The 23,506-nt window shown below is 39.1% G+C and overlaps 1 protein-coding gene across 1 annotated transcript in view; it reads right to left on the bottom strand.

Annotated features, from left to right (window-relative positions):
• cabp7b (calcium binding protein 7b) overlaps window positions 1-10,641 on the bottom strand; it is a 28,427-nt gene extending 17,786 nt beyond the window's left edge. The window contains exon 1 of the mRNA XM_036134457.1: window positions 9,602-10,641. Coding sequence (XP_035990350.1) covers window positions 9,602-9,710 — 109 coding nt within the window. The 5' untranslated portion in view covers window positions 9,711-10,641. The remainder of the gene's footprint in view (window positions 1-9,601) is intronic.
• Window positions 10,642-23,506: the final 12,865 nt, after the last annotated feature.

Raw genomic sequence — 23,506 nt, 5'->3', positions numbered from 1 at the left:
AAAAGAAGAAGACATCTGTGTCCATTGTTATTTATACCCCACAGAGACAGATGCAGTTATTTAACAGCTGCTGTTAGCAGAAACAATAAGTGTTGCACTGGTGATTTTGTTAAAATAAAATATTCCTTATTGTGGGATTTTTTGAATCAATGTATTTAAATTAAAGATGACATTTTTCTGCTATAGCAGGTGAATTAAGTTGAGCTGGGGACGGCAACAAATTTGTCTACATCTTTATGTAAAGTGAGACATATCAGTTACCTAAACAAATAATTGGTGTTATAGTTTCTGCTTGTTTTTGTGTTATAGTTTCTGCTTGTTTTTGACACCAACTACCAACTCATGCACAGTTACTAGACAGCAAGTGGATGTGCTGTGGAATGCCTGCAGCTAAAACAACCCCTGCTGTCAAAAAGTATTTGAAATCACCGCGTGCTGCTTTCACCAGACTGAAATCATGATTAGAAGTCACATGTCTCAGATGTTCCTTCCGGTAAATAATTATCTAAGTTTATGTGAAGCTGCAGGGGTTTTGAATGGCAAGTGATGGGTCAGATTTGGTTTTTAGATGCACTGTTTTTTTTTGTTTTTTTTTTTTTCCGCAGCAATTTCAGAAGATTTTCATTGTCAACAATGACAGAACAGAGTTAAAAAAAAAACGGACACAAAACACATTGTGCGCTGCTGAGAAGATGCTGATAAAAGCCCGTTTGACGTTGGGTCAATATAAGAGTTCTTTGATGTACCTGTCATGGCCATAAGTTGGTATTTATAGATAGCCTGAGCTGCAGCTGTTGTCTCTACACTGCAGGAAGAATACAAACAGAATTTATGAGTTTGTCCAACAACCAGTAAAGTTTTTATGAGTTAAGTTTTGTCTCATAAATCAGAATAATAACACCTGACTGAGAAAAAGCAAATAAAGGGAGAGTTAGGACCAGTGCATCTGATAATACACCAGGAATAACAATCCAACCTCAAAACAAAAGATGCTGCAGCATTCAGTTGTAGAAAAGAAGCTTGTTGTTTTCTGTATTTCTTTGTAACTAATTGATAAAATCAGCACCGACTCCCGGAACAAAATGAGAAGCGCCGGACAGAAATCACACCAACGGTTCACATTTCCACCAACACACATGAAAACACAAGCGCCGTACATTCATCTGCTTCCAATTTTGCTGCAAAAGAAGCAGCATTTGTCAGCACAAAAGAGGACAGCTTTGCATACAAAGTGGAAGACTGCACTCTACTACAATGCCGTACGTCTGGGGGATTCTCCTGCTGGCTGCAAACTATAAATATTGCTCACATCCTCTGTCAGCAATGCACCAAGGAGCACTACAAGCTCGCAGACACCTCCTGGACAGGAAATGCCGGGAAGTCACAACTGCTCAGCCATAAAACGACAGGCTTATCTGTGTCAACACGTGCGGTAGTTAGCATGTCTGCCTGTTGAATGCAGGTTAATGGTTTTAGGGAATGTAATCTAAGGGGATTCTTCTTCTTTCCTGACATGTCATATATTCAGCTTGCTCTCTATGTCAAAATACCAGCGAGAATTTCTGTGGGAAACTGCAGAACACTCCTGAAAAATTTATCGTGGTAGGTTTCGTTATGAATGACTGTGTTTTATAGCCCTAACATTACAAATTTACTACAGTTTAATCATACAGGATGTACAAATGTAAGGGTCTAATTACTATTTCAGCAGGAGAAATGTCACCGTATATTAACTGAAATATTATGGCTGTATTCTGTTGTTCCAGTCGGCCGTGAATAAAAGCCTGAACCTGGCTCTGGATCCAGCCTTTAATATAACGCTCGTTAAATGGGCACTTTAAGCAGAGTCCACACTCCATCAAAGGATAAGTTCACAAATAAATGTGACATGACATATCCAGAGATTAGCATCAGTTAGTTTCCATAAAAAAGCCTGAAAGGAGTTTAATCAAAGGCTTTTAAATACACAGACAGCGCACAGCAAAATAATTTAAAGGTAAATTGTGTATTATAGTTTAGAGCACATAAATCCAAACATGTGGAAAATGTTGACATAAATCCCTATTGGCCCTCATGTTGTTATTCAAAGCAGGTAGGCAAATTTCTCTAAAACAGAAAACACCAACATAAATTGATGATAACATGGCGTCTGCAACCACAGACCATGGCAGATGTTCAAAAATACCTTTTACCACAGAATACATGAAGTATTTGGAATCTTAGCTGACAGCTCTGGCAGAGTCAGCAGCCAGACCATTAAGGCTATCACAGATGGCATTTATAAACATAACGTTCTTCACATAACAGATGTGTTGGTTTGCCTTAGAGTTTCTTATTTATGTGTGCTCTGCCAGTACAAAATGTCTCTGAAAATGATCCTCCCGTACAATAATTAGCAGTCTTTGGGACAAAACAACTAAAAATTGTACATCAGTGTTTTGTCAAGCACATGTGTAGCAATGGTAGCCTGAAGTAGCTTTTTAGGGCCAAACGACATGTTTTTGTGATTAAACTGACTCTAGACAGACTTATGGAGTTTAATTGACATCAGAAACCACTAGAACAAAAATTGCAATGTTTGTCTCAATCCCTATAAAGTTTGTTATTGTATTTATTTGTGCATTTTGCTGTTTAGTTCAATACTTTTCCGTTGGTGTATGTTGATTTAAATTGTCGTAGTTTGCAGTTATTTTTTTCACAGTACAGTCATATTCTATAAATCAAAGTATTATTGATAAAAACAGTAATTACAATAGCCCATTTCACAAAGTGAAACACATTATATAGATCAGATACACAAAGACTGATCTCTTTAAGCTTTTATTTCTGTTAACTATGATGGTTTTCTGCTTACAGCCAAGGAAAACAGGACATTTAAGATTAGAATATTACACCAAACCAATTAAAAAAAATTAACACATAAATGTGGGCTTAATGAAAAGTATGTTTAGTATCTGCTTACAGGTTTGTGTTTTCAAAAGGTATTCTTTAATTTAAAAAATATCCTAATCTTAACACATACTCTAATTAATTGATTATGACTGTATTTTGATAGTCTGTTCTCTTCTTTGCTGTGTTTCATTTACTTTCTGTGTTTCCATATAATTTCTATATTTTTTAGCACTTTTGCTCTTAATTACCTGGTTTGTATGTATTAATCTCCACCCCAATAAACAGACAGTTTACCAGACTCCTGGTATACTCTCAGGTCCTCACATATTCCTTCACCTTTTTTTCTCCTTCAGGATTTCTTTCCATCTGTGATCCTTGTTTTCATGAGCTTTTGTGCATTCTGGTTTCATTTAAGCTGCAACTAGACTTTACTTTACACGTTGGTTATAACATTACTTGAATGCTGACTCAAAGTTTAGTTCTTCGAACTAAACGTTTGCCACTGTGGCGAATCACAGGTGGAGCACTTTTAAATCCTTTGGTAGTGTTCCGGTCTACCAAGTCTTCGAACTAGTTCTTTATGAGCCGATATTGGAGCTGGATAATTTGCCATCAATACTTAATTCCTCATTTGCCCTTGTGTTATGCGCTGATGTTGTGTTTGGTCTTCTAAACCCAACAATTTATGGCTTTGTTCTTGTCTGCCATGTGCTGACTTTCAAGCTCTTCAACTCATTTCCAAACTTATAACACAAAATTAAAGATATACACCCTTAAAATGACACTTTGTTACAGTTTGATTCAAGATAAATTTAAGATCAACGTGTCTGAATAACAACACTTATTTGAATTCACATCAGAGTTTTTGACTGGGGCAGAGAGGTAGAGAGAGGGGTATGAGGCTGCGCCGCTGACCCGGCCCACTCAGGTAACCATCTGCTCAGACAACATCCCCTGGAAACAGCAGACCCATTAGGCGCTGTAAGCACTTCATCTGCCTCCTTAAAGCTCGCCAATTGAAGACAATAACCTCTCCCATCAGGTCATTACATTAGTTTAATCCTCACTGCTGTCACCGACGTGTTTGTTACGCTTCTGCCAGAAAATCTGGAAGCTACACTCCTGGTGATAGTCAACATATTACACACAAGATTGGTATTCATATGAAATGCCAGCTTGAATAGAGCAAAGGGCTTGAGATGGCAGAAATAATGAGGTCATCTTTATGGATATGGTTGACATAGAATAGTCGCCCATGTTTTAATAATTTCAACAATTCAGATTAGGCATTAAAACGTACAATAAATAATTCTGTGCTGCTGGTCTCTTTTTAAATAAGTGATGTTTCCCATTTATTTCTTACCTTCCAGCTTAATTCAGAAACATGAGTTTTTTTTGTTTTTGTCTTTATTTTTTAGAAAAGTTAGCATCACACACATCTTAGCAAAACTGGTTATCTAGTGAGGATGTAAGGTCAAAAAGAGAAAATATAATTATTTATTATAAGTTTATAAAAATAAATAAATCAAACAAAGTTCTAATGATTTATTTGAAATGACAGGGAGGAATACTACACACTGAATGTTTGAGTTTTTTTTTTGTAATTTATCCAATCCCCTCAGGGGCTAAATATATATATATATATATATATATATATATATATATATATATATATATATATATATATATATATATATATATATATATATATATATATAAATGCTCACATAGTGTTTGGTTAATACTAACAATGTATTAATACTTTATTAATCCCTTTGGATTAATTTAATTTAATTAAATGTCATCTTGCAGGTTGCACCCAGATTATATTCTCTTTATAGATACCAACAAGCTTCTGGTGTCATTCAGGCTGAATGTGAATGGTTGAACACAATTATGGCAGCGTTTATTTAAACTGCTGGCACAGACACAGCATAGTCCATTTATTTCCTATAAGATTTGTGTCAGGGCTTCGATTTTATGCTCCTTTATCCATTCCACAACCAGTTCTGATAGGTGTCAGGACACCAAACTTTAATCATCTCATGCTAAATGGCCCCCACTCAGTTTAAAGGAAATTGGTTAAGGTGTTCAAGAACAATGTAAAGATCCCAGAAGATGGTGGAACAGTGGTGTTACTGTCCATAACAAGGTTTTACAAACCTGAAAGGGTGCTGACCGAAGAAAAAAAGCACCTGGTTGAGAAAAGTTTGCAGCTGCCCACACTGAGAAGCAAAATGCCTTCTGGAAAACATTAGGCACTATCTGTAGCCGTTTGGCCACAATAACAAGAAGCAAGTTCGGAGGATTCAAGCTGAAACTTTCAACGCTGAGAAGTCTGTAACATCTGTCAAGCATGGAGATGGCAGAATCATGCTGAGGGGAAGTTTTACTGCCAATTGTACTGGTGAGTGCATAAAGTGGATGGATGATAAAATCAGAGGATGTACAAATCTGTCAACCCTTGCTCAAATCAACACAGAAAGAGCTGAAACATAGACACAACTAGGTTTTTCTAAAGGACAACGATCACAGACACTCATCAAACTGGCTTTGGAAACAGGCAAGAATTAAAGATCGGGAATGTCCACAACCTTAATCTTTAGAAAAATCTATCCACTATATTTGAATATGGGGTCAGTGGCAGGACACTGATTGTTATAATGAACTACCATGAATAAAACAAAGACAGGGCAAATATCCAGCCACAATTATGACAAAAGCATGTAGATGGCTTCCAAAGAGACATGTATACATACATTAGTAGGGGTGTGTGCATAGTTATGAGCTGGTATTTATAATTTTGATTTTTGATAAATTTGAATTTTGGGATAAACCACAATAAATTCAAACTTTTACGTCTAATTCTTGCTTTTAAAAACCCTTACAGGTTTGTGTGTCATTATCATTCCAACCCAAGAAAATAACAGGTAATTAAAGGTCAAATATAAGATTATTTTCAGAAAAGTAAATGTGTTAAAAGACAGACATTGAAAATTCTGCTTTATTTAGTATGAATTCATTCATTGGGAAAAAGAGAAAAAGTGGCAGCCATTGTATTTTCAAGTCGTGAACCAGCTGCACTGTTGTCACAATGTGGAGTAACACATGTGCCAAAAACAGGACTTCTAGAGGCAGCCAAGAGGGAAACACCTTTAATTAACAACTTAATAGAGAAAAACCAAAAGGGATTCAAGGCAGAAAATCTGAAGTGAACTGGTGTCCCGACTGGTTGAACAAGCAAAACCCAACAAGAAGAATTTGGCACAATGAGCTGCCAGTGAGCAAGGCAGAAGAAGAAACAATATGAAAGAAAATGGGTAGAAATAAGCAAACAGAGAGCAAGTTTGATTAGGAGAAATTTAAGCACCCTGTAAGATTAAAAGGATTGGTTCAATAAATATTTTCCTGCACATTTTAGAAAGAAAAACATCTCACTCAAACAAGTTGTAGCTTTGGAGCAAGAAGGTCATGGGTTTGAATCCTTGTCTGAGGTCTATCTACACAGAGTTTGCATGTTTTCTCTGCATGCATAAGTTCACTCCGGGTACTTCTGCTTCCTCCCACAGTCCAAAAAAACATGACTGTTAGGTTAATTGGTCTCGTTAAATTGCCCTTAGGTGTGAGGGTGCATGGCTGTTTGTCCCATGGGTCTCTGGTTTTCACCCATTCAAAAGGTTTAGTTAAACATGTAGATAAAGGTCAGATTATCTGTGTTGTGCCATTACGCACAGGTTTAAGTTATTTAATGTGTAATAAATAACTTGCTGTCTGATAGGTATTGTCCGGTGTATATCAGCCCAGTGAGCTGATATTGGGACAATAGTTGAAAGGGTGATTCGAGCACTGCTGCTCTTTTAACAACGACACATTCAAGATGACTGCGGTGCAAGTCCGAAAACCTCTAGGAATTGAAATTTGTTTGTTATATACAGATTTCTCTCCGTTTCAGGAATTCAAACATTCATGGAGAATGCTCATAGATAGATGCAGCCATGTGTGTCCCACTGTTTCAATAACGTCAGAATTTACTAATTAGTGAGGCATTATGCCCGAAGAGCTGTCCATTATCACAAATTAATGGATGACGCGGAGGCGTGAACCGTCTCACGCGAAGTGGAAGACAGTTGCTTCTGCAAAGTCCATGAATTTCTGATAATGGACAGCTAGAAAAAATCTATTATTTTAAATCATCAATTTTGCCATAAGAAGCGGCTGAGAGAACTATTTGATATCTATATTTTTACCTACAAGTTGCATTTTATATGTTTGGCATCAAAATGGATACTGAACTTGGGACTCTTTCCGAACTTTTACAGTCAGGATTCTGGTTTTATGGGGTGTTCTTGTTGTATTTTTGTTGTATGCTAATTTCTATCATTACATAGAGTTGAATTTGAGCTTTTAACAATTGAATTTTACTTTACTTTTCCCTCTGGATTGATTTACTAGAATGCATATCTTGGGAAAATGCAACCGACCTGGTAGAAGTATAATTTTCTCATTTACTTCAGAAGTCCCTCTGCTTCGGTCTGCAGGCATTAACATGTGGGATCTGTCATTGGGAAATAATGCTTTGCACATCTAAGCATACACTGTATAACTTACCGCTGGTCCACTGTTAAAACAATTATTTGCATTTTTCCCCTGACGCTAACATTAATCTCTTGAAGTTGTTTATCTGAGGCACTTTGTTTTGTACGCTGACCACTGTGCAACATATCTCTTTGCACAGGATGCAAGGTCCCTCTGTCCTTGTGTTGTGTTTGTCAGTCTGGGCTTTATTTTCCACGTGTCCCCGCCACAATGTCACAGAGAGAGATTCCCGCTGATTTAATCACATGTCACTGTCTGCGTATAAATTATTCATGTACAGTAAGAAATATACATTTTAATGATGTAAAGAGGTGCTGCTGAGGCATGCATGTCAGAATAATTTTGGAAGGTTGCGGAAACAAATGATTTCACAAGCGCCCGAAGTAAAATGATGATTTTGGAACATGAAAAAATTACCAGTGCACCATGATTAAAGGCGTTAAACTAATGAGAGTTTTTATTTGCCATCTATCAGCGTGTTGTAATCAGTTTTGGGATGTAGAGCTAACTGACTGAATCTAAATATGTTAAATTTAACTGGGAGTATCTACCAGAACCGTTCATGGGTAGAGCAGTTATCCTAAATATGATTAGAGAAGAGTAATTACATGAGATGAGCAATCAGTGAGCTTTTGCCCCGCATTAATTACAGATTTTGTGGATGAAATAATATTTGTATGCTGATTATTTCAGTTTTTCTTTTCTTTTTTTTTTTTTTAAGAAAAGGGGAATTGTCTTTTGGGAATGCAGGACTGCAGCACAGGCAACATTCATTTAGACATTGGTGCTGCAGTATGTGTTGAGGTGGTGCAGGAGAGGCATTAAAGGGCAGGTGGGAGCTTGCAGATTCATACCCTCAGACTGGTCCAGGGTCTGGTAAATGAAGGAGGTTAAATGGAAAGCTTCTGGTTTCCCTCAACTACAAGGAGTGAAGGGCTCGTTAACAAACAGAAAACTGCTGTTTATTCTAAAGTGTGAACCCACGTTAAGCTACCTGTGCATTATGTGCTCTGTGAATATTTTCTGGATAAATATATTAAGTCTCTCCGAATTCTGCATATTTAATGACTCTAAATTACCCCAAAAGCTCTGTCCTCACTAGGGCATTTTACAGTTGTGCTAAATTCTTGCTCGTTCATAAATCCATTCATCTAATTAACTTTATGTCGTCACTGGAGATTGTGTATTTTCAATGTCAAAGGAGTGGCTCAAAGCAAGGGCACGCTATTATGTGCGGGCAACGTATAGACAAAAGAAAAAGAAAATGAGCAAGGGGGAAATGGGGAAAAAGACTACGTGATATCTAATCTTATCGTGTGAATCTCTTTATTGCAGTCTGCCTGGCTTTGTTCCCATTCCCTGCCAGCTGTGCTTTCTCATTCTGAGAGCCATTTGGCAAAACAAAACCTCCATTCCTACCTGAGATGCACCTTGGTTACAATTGCAGCTTCTACTCCAGTGGATCATTTAAGAATCCCTTTAGGTATGACACTGCTGGTCTTTTTAAAGTTAATTTAGTCAAACCCAAATAAATGAAGCTGTCTGGAATTCAAAAGTCTTCTGTATTATTTTCTGTATAAAACTGCTTTCACGCGCAAGCAGAAGACATTAAACATTCAAAAGCATGACTAAACAAACCTTCTTCTGATTCTCCAGGTTTATCTCTTGGATTAAGTCCAAATCATTTACAACCCCGCCAGAGGCAAACACATTGTTGCCCCCCAGACAAATCAATTTCCAGAAGACGAATTAAATTTCCTTTTATTGATTTATCTAGTTTCACGAGAGTTAAAAGTGAATTATGCACCTAACCCACTTGTAAAAACCGACTCTGACCTCAAAGCATGCAACTTGTCATCCCTGCCTTCAAATATGCACACAGTTCTCGAAATCCACCTTTGATTTCTGCCTTTAATCTTTCACACTCTGTGTGCACAGAGATTCTTTTCTAAGGAGATAATGATAAAAAAAAAAAAGTGCACAGCGAGGAGAACTCTCCAGGGTACTGAAAGCTTCACCCATTCAGGCACACCAACTCTCAACCTACAACAACAACAGCCTGAAACCACCAAATGCCTTCAAAATGAGTTCAACAAATACATCAAATGCTCACCTTCCACCTCGTCCTCGGGCAGGTGAACAGGGGTCCGGTAGGAGAGGACATCTGGAATAGTGCAAAGCCCCTTGTACATGAACCTGGTGGTCACGGCGCGCACTGGCATTTCTGCGAGGGGAAAGCAACAACTGTGTCGCGATCTTCATAGAGCCTCGCTCACCGGAGTTTTGACAGACCGTCGGCTGCTGTCCTTGATATTTTTGGAGGAAATATCAAGCAAGGGGACAACTGAGAAAACAAGCCGCGCAAAGTTCTCTGTTGTGCTGGAAAACAAGAGCGGAAAAATCACCTCACGCGGGGGCGCGTATCCAAGAGGCAGAGAATTGGCCTTTTGGCTTCAATGCATAGCCTCACATCAGCTTTATGTAAGCCAGATATGAAATAAAGGCCGATCGATAGAAATTACATGTAAAACTTTTACTTTACCGCCTGTTGAGCTCAGGGTCTATTTGCGTTCGTGTATCGACCGAACGGATATCAATTTATAATGCATCAAAACAAAGGAGACAAATCAAATACATTGCCATTTTTCCCCCCTGGAGCTTAAGCAAGCAGTATTTAACATCGGGAAACGAAAAGCGCTGCAACGAATCTGCTCCGAGATCTTATTGGCTCCTATAACGCGTCTCGCTCTTTCAAGCGGTCTGCTCCAGACGCAATCCCGCTCACTTTTCTCCCCCGTTTCGGCATCTTGATGAAAGACGAGAAATGAAAAGGCAAGAAATCGATGACAGAGTGTGCGCTTCTGTAACGCAACAGCCGCAGCAGCAGCTGCAGCAGCAGAGGAAACGAACGCGTTGATTTTACTTCAGTAAACGAGGCTGGAATGAAATCTTTGTCGTCTAATCCTATTTGTTTCTCCCCCCGGAGAGCAGTTTCAAGGGAATCCTGGGTGACCCCCGCTCATCTGATCCAGACGCGGCTGATGTGGCAGCGATCCTCCCTCTCCAGCCGTCGGCTCCAGCCGCATGTAGTCCTCATGAAGCATGCTCTCTTTCACGCTGCCGCTCTTCCACGCAAGTCACCACCTAGAATAAGATTACCCCCCCCCCCACCCTCCTCCTCCTCACACTCCACCAGTTTGCTTAGCTGAAAACGGCACAATGGGTCGTGCGTGGCGCATCAAAGTGGGACACTGCTTTGCAACAGGTGAAGCTCAGCAACTTTGCTCGATTTGCAACGCTCAAACTAGTCAGAAAGGTTTCCTAACATTAATCCTCATCCAAAATGATGCAACACATTTTAATAATATTTTAAATTAAGGACACCACAAATTAAGCATGTGATAGCTAATGAATACGGATACAGAAGGCCGAATGGCTCATGGGAAATATCCAAAATCTATTATCTGAAACAGGAAGATCTAATTTAAGGATTTAACAACTAGTGCTAGTGGTATGTTATCTGCTCTTGCCATCCTACACAGCAGGGGTGTTCACAGGCACCAAGTAGCCCCAGTGGCACCTCCAGAAATCTTTCATGGGGGGTGGGGGGGTCATTTAAGCGCTTGGGGAGGTACACTGTAACTAAAAGCCATAATTTCAGAATTTTATTCTACTGTTGTTCTAGCTGCCTGTAGAAAACTATTTTAAAGACTTAAGTAAACGCCTACTAACATCTTTTGGTTTATTGTTTGATTTTTAATGTTCCTAATGATCTAATATGCATAGACCAATAACAGTACAGTTAACATTTTGAGTTAAACAACAATTCCTTGTTATTGTGTAATTATATTAAATATTAGGTGCACATTTATTCATTTATTGAAAAACAAAACAATTACTAGGGGAAAGTAGATACTGGCAGATACCAATAAAAGCGTGATAGAAGGTCAAGAAGAGGGGCTGGCTTGCCGGCTTTGCATAATCGGATGAAAAGTGGGGTGGCCAGGACATGGCATGTGGTGGGGGCGGGGGGCATGGCCACCCCCTGGTGGCGCCACTGTGTAGCCCCACTGGCCAGTGTAAATTGTAGTAGCATCAGTTTAGCATTTAATACGATTATGCACAGCCGGCAAGGCAGCCGCTCTTCTTAACCTTCTATCACACTTTTATTTGTATCTGCCAGTATCTACTTTTCCCTAGTAATTGTTTTGTTTTTCAATAAATGAATAAATGTACAAAGGTCAGTACAGGTAGCCCTTCGTATCACACAGTACTAATGAAGTAGCTCTCGGTTTCAAAAAGGTTGGTGACCCCTGCTACACAGGTATGCATCAGGTAGAGGTGTATCTTAACAGATTAGAACACCATCCAAATGTTTCTCCAGACAATTAAAATGAGAAATATTTCATTGTATAGATTTAGGAGAAATAGAGAGCTACATCTAAACCATTCATATTTGTGTTAGTTATCGATTCAGATTCTCAGAAAATCTGAATATTACACAAAACCAGAACATTTTTTTAATCTCCAAACTGGAAAGTATGTCCATGTATTGTACAATGCACTAAGTATGTTGTGGATCCTTTTGCATGAATTCCTGCATCGCTGTGGCATGGCATGGTACTGATTATCCTGAGGGGCTGATGATAAATTAAGGAAGCCTAGATTCCTTTAATAGAGGCGATCAGCTCTTCTTCATTGTTGGGATTGTTGTTTCTCCTCTTCTCCTTGATAATACCCAATAAATCTCTTAATGGTGTGTACACGCGCCAAGCCCTGCTGAAAAATAAAATCAGTGTGCTCATAAAGGTTGTCAGCAGAGGAAATTATGAAGTTTTTTTTTCAAAGTCTTTGGCAGGTTCTTCAACAACAGTGATAGCTGCTGATTGATGCCATTTATAACTTACTTATATTGCAAACAGCTGTTTTTCCCCCGCGTTCCTGCTTTAACATTCAAGATTTCTAAACACTGTCTGAAACAGGTTATTGCTTTTGCCAAAGGTTTTCAATAAGATTTGAGTGAAACAGATTCCTGACCAGTTGCAAACAATCCACCTGTTATCTTTATCTGATTATGATCTAGGATGTTTGCATTCTGCCCTGGCTTTGCCAAAATATCTCTCAGGCATTCATCTTTAAAACAGTTTTCTGAAACTGGGAGATTTAGTTTGCCCTAAAGTTTTGAAGTTCTTAATGTTAAACAAACGGATGTTTCTGCTCAGACTGAAAAAGCTCCACTTTGCACTTTTCTGTCGACTAGGAATCCTCCTGGAAAAACTGTGGCTTATTTATGAAAATCGCATTCAGAGATCAGTCTTTCGTTGTCCACTTTTCAGTAGTTTTGTCCTCCTTCACTGAGCCACTTGCCTCACTTGCTTGGTGGGGGGGTTTAAATTAAAATCTCCAGACTGCCCCATGCTGGCTTGAAACGCTTTGCTTGTCTCGTACCATCTTTTTCTTCCATAATCACCACCAACCGACCACCCAGCCTTTCGTCTGCCCTGCATACTGGAAACATATTCACTTGATTATTGCAGGATGTACCCTGTGAAGAAACAGAGATTATTAGAAGTCCCACCATTATGTTGCTGCCTCTGGGAATTAAAAAAAAAAAGTAATTTGAATATCATTTATGATGCTCATGGATAGTTCAAAGGAAAGTGGAGTCAATTTAGTCTATTTTATACAGTGATAGCACCATTCAGTTGTTGTTTCAGGCTGTTTGAACAGTTGAAGCGAGGCTATCAACCACCAGTCTGATACCTTCACAAAATGTAAAAGCCAGTTTGAGTCTGTTTAGAGCTTTGCTTTTCTCGTTCAGCTATAAGCAGATTGCTCTTTTTGAGCTGCATTCGGTTGCCCAGAGACTCAAGACTTTAGAGGAGCTGCACCAAGCAACAATACAGCCGGGCACAAGCGAGGAGCCTTTATTGGCCCCTTTTAAACCATAATATGCATGATGTAAACTGAACAACTAAGTATGACAAGGACTGAAATTTGAAAAGCCTGTACATTTTTTTTCTCTCCTTCTTGCATTACAGCAAAAAGGTCCAGCTGCTGTAAATGTCAAGGTATGAAAGCGGTGTCAGCACTATCATTTAACACCACATCTACACAGGAGGGGCTACATAACATGAAATATACCCAGAAGCAGTCCTGTCAGGGATATAGAATATAGTAAGGTGCGAAACTGATAACATTTAGACCTTAAAGAGACTAAATCACTGCAGATGTGCTAAAGGGAAAAGGGAAGAAAACGACCAAGACTTTGTTTTTTGATACTGTCGTGGAGCGGCTTTCAGCAATGTACACATCTATATACGATCAGGTGTCAAAATGTCAGGTTTTCATAATGAACAAATGAGATCTGGATAAAGTATGGAGCTAAATTGGGGCCATAAAGTTTGTTAAAAAAAAACAACATTTGAACCTGAAAAATGAAAGTTTATATTAAAAAAAGTGAACCTGAAAAATAAAAGTTTGTTCAAAAGAAGAAAAAAAAAAACAACCTCAAAAGTTATTCTTAATCTCCCTCCAAATATTAGAAAACCGGAAAAAAGTTTTGCAACTGATAAAAAGGTGAAACTGGAAAAAAAAGTTAAAAACTGCTTTTCAGAGTCAAGTTTTTTTTTCCGTACTCATAGATTTTATTTTTTCAGCTGAATAACGTATTCCCAGCTGTTGCATCCAGGGACTGTGGGAACTAGAATTATCTGTAACACAGCATTGATATTCTATATGTATGTGATTGGTTTTGAAAGATAACATGCTTACATGGATATGTACGATGCAAATCTCACAGAAGGAAATATGAGTTTGACAGATTATGTCTAAACTTCATCCTGTCAGGATGTTTTCCTGTATGTGCATCAGCCTTATCTATTTGTAACTGGACACAGGTAAATGATTTCCTCAAAGGATATGGACTGCAGCTATGTGCATACAAAACAAAAGCAGAAACTCATTTGAAATAAGGCAACAGCGATTCTTGCGACATCCTAAAGAAATTACTGAGTGTACAATCATGTCTCTTCACATAAATACATGGTAGAGGCTAACATTATCAATTTCCATCTATAACAGAGTTCAGAAAAAAAAAATCTTCTCATAAAGCAATTCCTAAGTGAATTTGGAGGTATGCTTAAACTGACTGTGATGCTGAAAAACAGATTGTCTCTTTATCATAAGCTTGTTAGCCAACAGCTGAAGATTTTGGGTCAAAGCTGACTGAACTTTGGAACTTTTTGTAATTTTAACCACCTAGGAATATTCCCCATTTCCATCTGAATAAAAGTAAATCCCGGCCATGACGCTGCCAGACCCATAGTGAATCCCAGTGCTGCTTTTGTGGCCAAATATACCAGAGAGAACTATGGCCCAAATGTTGAGGCATACAGGTACATCTCAAAAAAATTCTAATATTGTGAAAAAATGTTTGATATTGTCAATCTTTTCACCAAGTGAAACTCATATAATCATTACACATAATATGTGATACTTCAAGCATTTATTTCTTGTAACTTTGATGATTAAGGCTTAAAGATCATGAACCCCCCTCCCCAACCTGTTGGTCCACCTAACTAAGCAAGCAAGCAGCTATCAGGACCCCCTGCAGTTTGCTTATCGCCGTGGAGTTGGAGTTGAAGACACATCATACACCTGCTTTAACAAACACACTGTCAATTAGACAAGGCAGACAGCACTGAGGATCATGTTCTTTAATTTCTACAGTCTATTTAAGACAATTCAGCCTGATTTGCTATGTAAGAACCTCAAGAAAACAATCACCTGGATCAGAGACTACCAGACAAACGGACCACAATTTGTAAAACTGAAGGGTTGTGTGTCTAACTAGGTAGTCAGCAGCACAGGAGCACCAGAGGGGACTGTACTCGCAGCATTCCCTTTCAGTCTTTACACCTCAGACTTCCAGAACAAGACAGACTCCTATCATCTGCAGCAATACTCAGATGACTCTAAGCATCTATAAATGCTTTGGTGTTCACTTGGACAACAAACTGGACTGGAGACGCATCTGTAAAGCTGTCTACAAAAACAGACAGAGTTGACTGTACTTCCTGAGGAAGCTTAGCTCTTTCAGGGTTTGCAAGACGTTTGCAAGTCTGTTGTGGAGCGTGATCTCCTGTGCCATCAACTGACTTAAAGCTCAGCAAGCTTATAAAGAAGACAGGCTCCATTCTCGGGACCCTTCTAGAACCTCTGGAAATGGCTGTGCAAAGAAGGATTCTGCATAAAAGGAATAAAACAACGGATGATCCCGAGCATCCTCTTCATCAGACCTTCATGCAACAACAGCGTTTCTTCAGTCGGAGGCTTTTCCAGATCCGCTGTAAGACAGACTGATGCAGGAGATCCTTCCTGACTGCAGCCACCAGCATCTACAGCAACTCTGTGAAGAAACACCTATGTGTTACTCCTGCATTTAATTTCCCAGTGGGATTAATAAAGTATTTTTATTAAAAGGAAATTTAAAATAGAAATGTCAGGCTTCTGAAAAGTATGTTTTTCTATTTCTCCTTGACCAACTGAGAGAACCACAGACTATTGGGACCTTTAAAAAAGGACTAAAAACATTTATTTTTAGCAGAGCTTATGAGTTTTTAAAACCTTGCACAATAATTTTGCCCTATTTATTTTTTACACTGATGTTTCATCTTGCCTTGGTGATCTTACCTGTAGCACTTTGAGGTTTGTCTTAAATGTAAAGTGCATTACAAATAAAATTAATTATTGTTGTTGTTGTTGGCATTGAGTCTTTGGCTCCTCAAAACCACTATTGTGCATTTTTCTTTCGGAGAAAGCTTACATATACAAGTGCACACTCACAAACACCCACAGGTGTATACAAACACATTTCTATACAGATAAACAGTATAATTAGCTTTGGCTGTCCCTAAAAACATCTTGCATTAGATAATACTGCACATTTTTCAAGGATGTTATCGCAGGTGTTGGTTGTTTGTACCTGTGATACTTCTTGTTCTGTTGGTTTTGTTGCCCCATCGCTCTTTCTGCAGATGTAGAAGCAGACTCTAAGGATGTTATCTTGCATATTTCTTCTGCTCTGTTTTTGTCATCTTTTCACCCTTGAAACCTTTTGCCTCATCTTTCTCTCTTCCATTCTTTCTCTTATACTTTTCCATTTTTGTGTCCATTGACTTTAAAATAATACCAAAATAACGTGCAATAAAGTTTTTTACATACATATCAAGGGGAGCACTATACCAAAAGCAGTAATGCCCGTTTTGTTAAAGTAAATCTGCTGGCCTCTCGTTGGTATTAAGAATGCAATTCTGAGTGCTTCATTGCCAGACAGGATAAGTTAAAAAATGTAACCTGTCTGTTTCAATGCAGGATTGAGTCTGACTTTAATAATCAAACATGCATACAGGATACAATCTTGAAATATACTTTTTCTAGAGCAGAACAGGTTCTCCTGGTTGCCTATATGTGCATATGGGATGCCTGAAATGCTGCAACAGAAAATGTAATTAAAAATGAAATTAAAATTTCTGTGTAGCAAAACCCTTTTGATTTGCCAACATCTCTTTGTTTACATCACAAAAACCTGGCATTTTAAATTGTGTGTGAAGGCTTTTGGGATCAACTGAATTCATTAAAACAGATGAGTCCAGTCATTTGACGTCCATCAGATGCTCTTAAAACAGATAACAAAAGAAGTAATTAGGAGAAACAATTTTAATGTCTAAGCTGTTGTCGTGTTTACCAATAAACGGTCAACGCTCCTCCGACAAAGACACGTATGAATTATTTTGGTGCCCTGATTCTTTTTGGGTGTGTAGAAGGAAGCTGAATTTCAGCTTTACTAATAATCCTCGCAGGGAATTTTTGTGCCTGCTCCAAAACAAAAAAGAGAAGCCCGCAGAACCTGCTGCGGCACAGTTAATTAGTCTGTTTAACCCTGAAACAAAAGCTGCATATGCCCACATTTATTGTTTAGAACAAGTTGCATGAGTCACCAAAATACAGTGAGCCTCCAGAACATTGCATCCAAAACAACAAGGGGGGGGGATCCAGTGTAAACACGAACAAGACCAAGCCGCAGAGAATGACTGCATCCTGCATGACGATGGCCCTGCATTAGTATCTTTCCACCCTGGTTCACACCAGATAAGTGTGCTGTGTGCCACCTGTGTGCAGGGAGAGCTGCATATGGTTCCGCTGGTTGGTTCTTCAAGGGTCTTTTTTCCAGGAGTGACAGGTCTATTCCCCGCTGAATGGGAAGGGATCGTCTCTGTCTGCTTCACCTGAGCCGACCGTACGCTGTGTGCTCAGGCAAGCAAGGGTTGACACCACTGACAGCTCCCTATCTTAAAGAGCTCTTTGACTATTATCATTATTATTAGCTATATTTTTTTCTTTCTTCAATATTCCTTATTCTTCTTTGCTCATTAGGGCTTTGTACTAAAATCCCAATGTATTTTTAACAGCGTGATCCCAAGAAAAGCCCTTTTCCAGACTCATCAAGCATAAAACCAGCATTATCTTTTTATATGTGTTGCAGTAGACGTGCATGGTGTTGCAAGTAGGAGGCTAATGTGTGCCTCCGAGGTTTGAAAAGGGAGTCATGCTTGTCATCCGCCGGGGATCATGCACAGGAAGATCAGCTCAGCCTCAGGCTACCATCGAGAGGGAAACACCTCAGCTGACAGCTTATTTTCATCAAATTAAATGTCTCGGATGAGCCTTATGTTGCCCGTGGAGGCTGTAGATGTGAGAGCAGGCGGTGAGAGACACGTGACCACAGCTGGCTGACCTCCAGGAAGTCAAGATGGGAAATTTCAACAGAGGATAGAGGAGAACTATGATTCCAAAGATAGATTTCCCCCCGTCAGTAGCGTTCTTTTTACATCTTGTTTGTTCTGGTTCGTGACGCCGGATCTGTTTTTAGACCGGGCTCACAAGGCAGGAGCCTTGAAAGGAGTTGCGTATTGACAGAGGTGAATGCTTTGTTGCTGGTGAGATCAGGGCCGATTCAAAAAACAAAACAAAACAAAAAAAGGAGCAATGAGCAGGCTTGTGTTTCGGACAAGAGGAGGAGAAGCTGGAAGCAGGAATATTCGTGGTGGAAACCCTGCCATGCTAGGAAGCAGAGAGGCTGAGGATTTGGGCAAAACCAGGAGCCACAGGCCTGTGTCAGTACAGCCCTCCAGGAGGAGGGTTGGCTGGGCTTCTCGCTGGCTCCAAATCCATGGCCAGCAAAAAATAAACCAAACAAACAAATAATGGGAGCCCAAACCACACTGGAAGTCTCAGTGACAGGGAGCAGCGAGGGAGGAAGGGGGGGGGGGGGGGTACTACTTAAGATTCAAAGAATACAATGCATTTCTATTATCTTGTGACAGAGTGTTGACGAGATCTATTTCTGCCACATTGTAATGAGATTCATGTCATTTTCTTAAATAAACAAACTGAAACAATATTCATCCAATGCAGCAAACTCAATCTATAAAACTAACGATGCAGAAAGAAGTTTCAAGAGATCTCTTTACAAATACCTGCATCAAAATAATGTAGCCCAACACTCCGTTCGTATTATTGATTGCTGTTATAATTGGGTGAATACCCCATTTGGTTTCAGAAACTATCAGCTCACAAAGACAGTTCGATGTAATAAAAATTGGCATCCAATGTAGACAAAGAATAAAGATTTGCATTCCTTTTTTTTACTAGTGCTTTAATTAAGCCTGTTTTATTTAACCAGAACTTTACATACACTCATGGGCATGTATGTCATATGCATTTTTGAGATTGTAAAGATTAACTCTTTTTTGCTTATTTCAGGATGATAATGATAAATCAAGCAAATTTGATTTTTTTATAAAAGAAGAACTGGATTAACATGATTGAATCTATAATTTTTTTTAATATTCTACACAAAATTTTGCATACGGGCTCAAATGTGCACCCCCACACACTAATACTTGGTAGTCATCCATTGGTTTCTGGCTGATGTTGGATATTCCACAGCTCTTATTGACAGTAGTGACAGAGTTTGTTTAAACTATTTGTTTTATAGATGTGTGGCTTTCACAGTTTTTTAGGTTTGCTTCCACATTAAACTTTTCAACAATTAGTGAAACCTCACACTCAATCGCCGACTGTTTCCGAATGACCACAGCCGTGAACCAACTCTTGAAACACATTCTCCTGCTGTTGAAACACAACAGAAACCTAAACAGTCAGGTTAAGCAGCATAAAAATGGCATCATCATGTGCAACAAAAACTGCCTGAGTTTTAAGAAGAGGAAGATGAAGAAGCGAACACACGGGAGAAGAACCAGGAGGAGGTAGGAGTAGAAAAAGACTTGAGGTTGAGGATGGACACGCAGAGAGAAAAAACTGTTTCATCAAATCAAATCAAATCAGATCAAATCTGTGCAACAATATCATAATCCATGTTGTGGCGCTGAGAATGGCTGGACAAAAATTTTTCCAAATCAGTTATCATATCTCTCTGTCAACTTTAATTCCCTAAAACACATCAGCTACAAATGAAAAAGCTTTACGGAGAGCAGGAGACCGTGACAGAAATTCACCTGCAGGATGAATGACTGCAGGATGCATTACTCTCTTTGCTGTATCATTGTATCCGGCACACATAAACGATGACAACTAGAATAATGTCCTGTTTGGTGTCGTCAAGGTGAACCTTTCACCTGTACCTACTGTCAAGCATAGTAATGAAACCATCACGTTATGGGACTGATTTACTGCCAGAGAGACTGGTGTAAAGTGGTAGCCTGGTGAGCCAGACTAACTTTTGCCTATCTTCGATACGGCTGAAGCTAGAACTGCTCCTATAGAGGGCTTTTCCTAGGGCGGGGTTAACAGGCGCAAAGTAAACCAATCAGAGAAACTGCGGACGTGACGTAAAAAAAGACACAATCAGACTTCCGCTGTCAACATTTCACAATATAATTCAACATGGCGAGACACGGTCGAGCGGAGTCTACGTCGAATGATTCTTTTTAAACAGAAGAAAGCGCACTAGCAAATAAACGTACGCTAGCGGCAGCCATCTTGTTTCTTTTAGCTGAGGGATTCCACCAGTGCTTCACGTTCCAGACTCACTTTGCTGTATAGCAAAGCGAAAGCGAAACTGAGTATGGCTGGCCAGGCTAGTAAAGTGGATGGACTAAAGAAGACCAAAGATTGCCTACCAATTCTGTTCCTCACATCAACAGCTGGATAGTTGAAACTTGGACAAAACTGTTCAAACCGGACAATGATCCCCCAATACACACCAGTATGGGTTTGGATTAAAAAGGCTTGTGGAGTGGCCTTCACAAAGTCATTATTATAACTCCACTGAATGTGTTTAACCAATTCTACTAATTCTGCCAAGAAGAGCAGTCAAATATCGGACCAGAACTATATAAGCGGCTACAAAACTCATGTAAATGACATAGGCCCAACAGTTTGTCAGTGAGTATTTATACATTTGATACCTGTAAATTTAATTTGTGGCCATGGGTGGATGCCCGTGATGGATGGATGTAAACTTCTCACCTGCACCATATTTATATATCCTATGATCACAAAAAACATTGAGAAGAAACCCAATAAAGGCACACAAAAAGGAGAGTCTAAATCTAAAAAAATTATGTAAATTGAAAAACTATGTAAATGCAGTTATCTGCAATCACAAATTAGGTTTTAATTCGGACTAAAAAATGTCATGACATCTTTTCATTTCAAAATACATATAAGCAGCAGTTTAATTTAATCACCCTGTTTATGCAGTCTACACTTATTAGTTTTAATGTGTTTGATAATTTAATTGTAAGGTTTATTCATAGAGTCAAGAATTATGCTGACATAAAATCTGCACAAAAATTGATACATGCTTCTTTACATCTTTGATATTCGAAGGGCACGATGTCCCAATGCAGGAGACGTCTCTTAATCTTCATTTCTGATACCTTTTATGGACGGTGAATTCCTCTTAATTATCGTCTAACAGCTTGGAGCTTTCAGGGGAATGTTCACAAAGGGGTCTATTTTTTATGCAGATCTACCCTTTTTGGACACTTTTATTACTCTACATGCCGTTCCTCCTACCCTTTAGGTGCATCTTTCTCTTCGGGGCCGCAGGTGTAATTGGCCACTGGACGACGTACTGCACGGCGCGTAATGTGCTTGGACTCATGAATATTTAATGGTGAAGTGCGTAATCACAATTCACATTCACAGTCAGCACCTGGTCTTGTTCGGTCAACTTCCCTGACACTAATTTATCCTTGGAGCCGTCAGTCTGTGTCTCACTCCATTTTGGGAGGGAAACAACACGTTTGACGCACTGTCCTCCTTCAGGGAGGTTATTATGTCATCTCCCTGCATAATATATGAAATTGAGGTAAAACAAGCAGCACTGGAATGCATTCGTTAATTTTCTTCACTCAGTTGTGCAGGAAATTTAGAGAAAAAAATTGCAACAAAACTTTCTGCCACATTGCTGGGAAGTCTGGGAACATCTGGGTGTTGTTTGTTGCCTCTTGGCGATGCCATCGCATCATGTCTACGCTCATGCTTGTGACATTATGATGGATTCCTTAAATTACCTGTTACTGTGGCAGATGGCACGCTTTGTCATTAACAGCAATTGTGAGAATCCCCCTGAATCCTGATGAATTATCCATTGTGAAACTTCGTGACCAATAGCAATGTAATTCATTTCTTCCTGCGCCCTCTGAGAGCCAAAGGAGAACCAGAGAAGTGGCGACGAGCGCTTATTGAATTGTGATATCATCACCTATTCCAATAATGTATTTAAATATAATGGGGATGTCAATTGGTGCAACCTCGGGCTGCCGGGGGATTTCTGAACCGCTGCCAACCGTGTCCAGAAATCGGACCGCTCGGGCCTCCTACAGCCCATCAATCCCAGGTTATGATTGGCTGCTTTCCAAACTGATTCCCTGATAAAACTAGAAGTGGGCAAGTCTTCAAATATAGAAACAGTCAATAGACAAAGATAATAGCGCCTCTCTGTGTGACATATTTTGGGAAAGGTATTTTTCACAGCTGAGAATCAAAGAAGCGTGGCTGCAAGATCAATAATGTGTGGGAACTAGATAATTAAATTACGGCCATGCTTTAATATTACCCAGCATCAAGATGCATAATCAGCTGTTAACAGCTGATGCTAGAGAAGCTTTATAGAGATTAAATACACATGAAGCATAGAAAATTGATTTAATTTCATTTCACTCTAATCTAGGAATGAATCATATTGACATCCTGGATTCTGTGTTAAATAGAGTGCCATCGTTAGAGAAGTTAATTCAGTTGCTTACAATGCGAGAGCACAAACTCAGACAATGAGGAGACCTTTGATGCGTTCTCAGCTGCTTCAGGTATAAATTGGGATTACTTTTGCTGGGCCAAGAGGTGACAAAGCGCCCCACCTAGCTTGATTACCATGACTTGGTCATTTCGTGACACAATTACCTGTGTTCAAAGCTGCCCAGAAATGATAGATGTCAGAAGAAAATTATATGTAGTCATTGCACCAACAACACATGCCAGATTCAGGTTAATGTATTTCTTAATGTCATGCAGTACTTTAAAGCATGCAGCACCCTTTGGTTTATAAAAGGGGAGCAATCCAGTCTCATATTTTACGCTGAAAACAGGAATAAAAGTTGCTAAATATAAGAGGAGAACATTTTATTATAGTCTAAACAGGACAACGTGATTACTGGATATAGGGAAGTAATATTTTCTTTTCAGATTTGAAATGTTGGAAACACATTTTTTCCCATATTGGGGCAGAAAATAATGGCTGGGGGAACAATAAGCTTTAAAGGTTAAAAGAACTGCAACAAGAATTTTTAAAATTCCTTTCTACTGAAATGTGGGTATGAAATTATGAATATTATATTAAGTTTAATGTTTTAAGCCCAAACATGACAAAGGAATAGTTTTGACATCATAACAAGAGACACACAACAATCTGCTGGTTATTATTTTT

This window comes from Fundulus heteroclitus, unplaced genomic scaffold, assembly GCF_011125445.2.
Source record: "Fundulus heteroclitus isolate FHET01 unplaced genomic scaffold, MU-UCD_Fhet_4.1 scaffold_82, whole genome shotgun sequence".
Lineage (NCBI taxonomy): Eukaryota > Metazoa > Chordata > Actinopteri > Cyprinodontiformes > Fundulidae > Fundulus > Fundulus heteroclitus.
The sequence above is the reverse complement of the archived record's forward strand: the minus strand, read 5'-3'. Positions and strand labels throughout refer to the sequence as shown.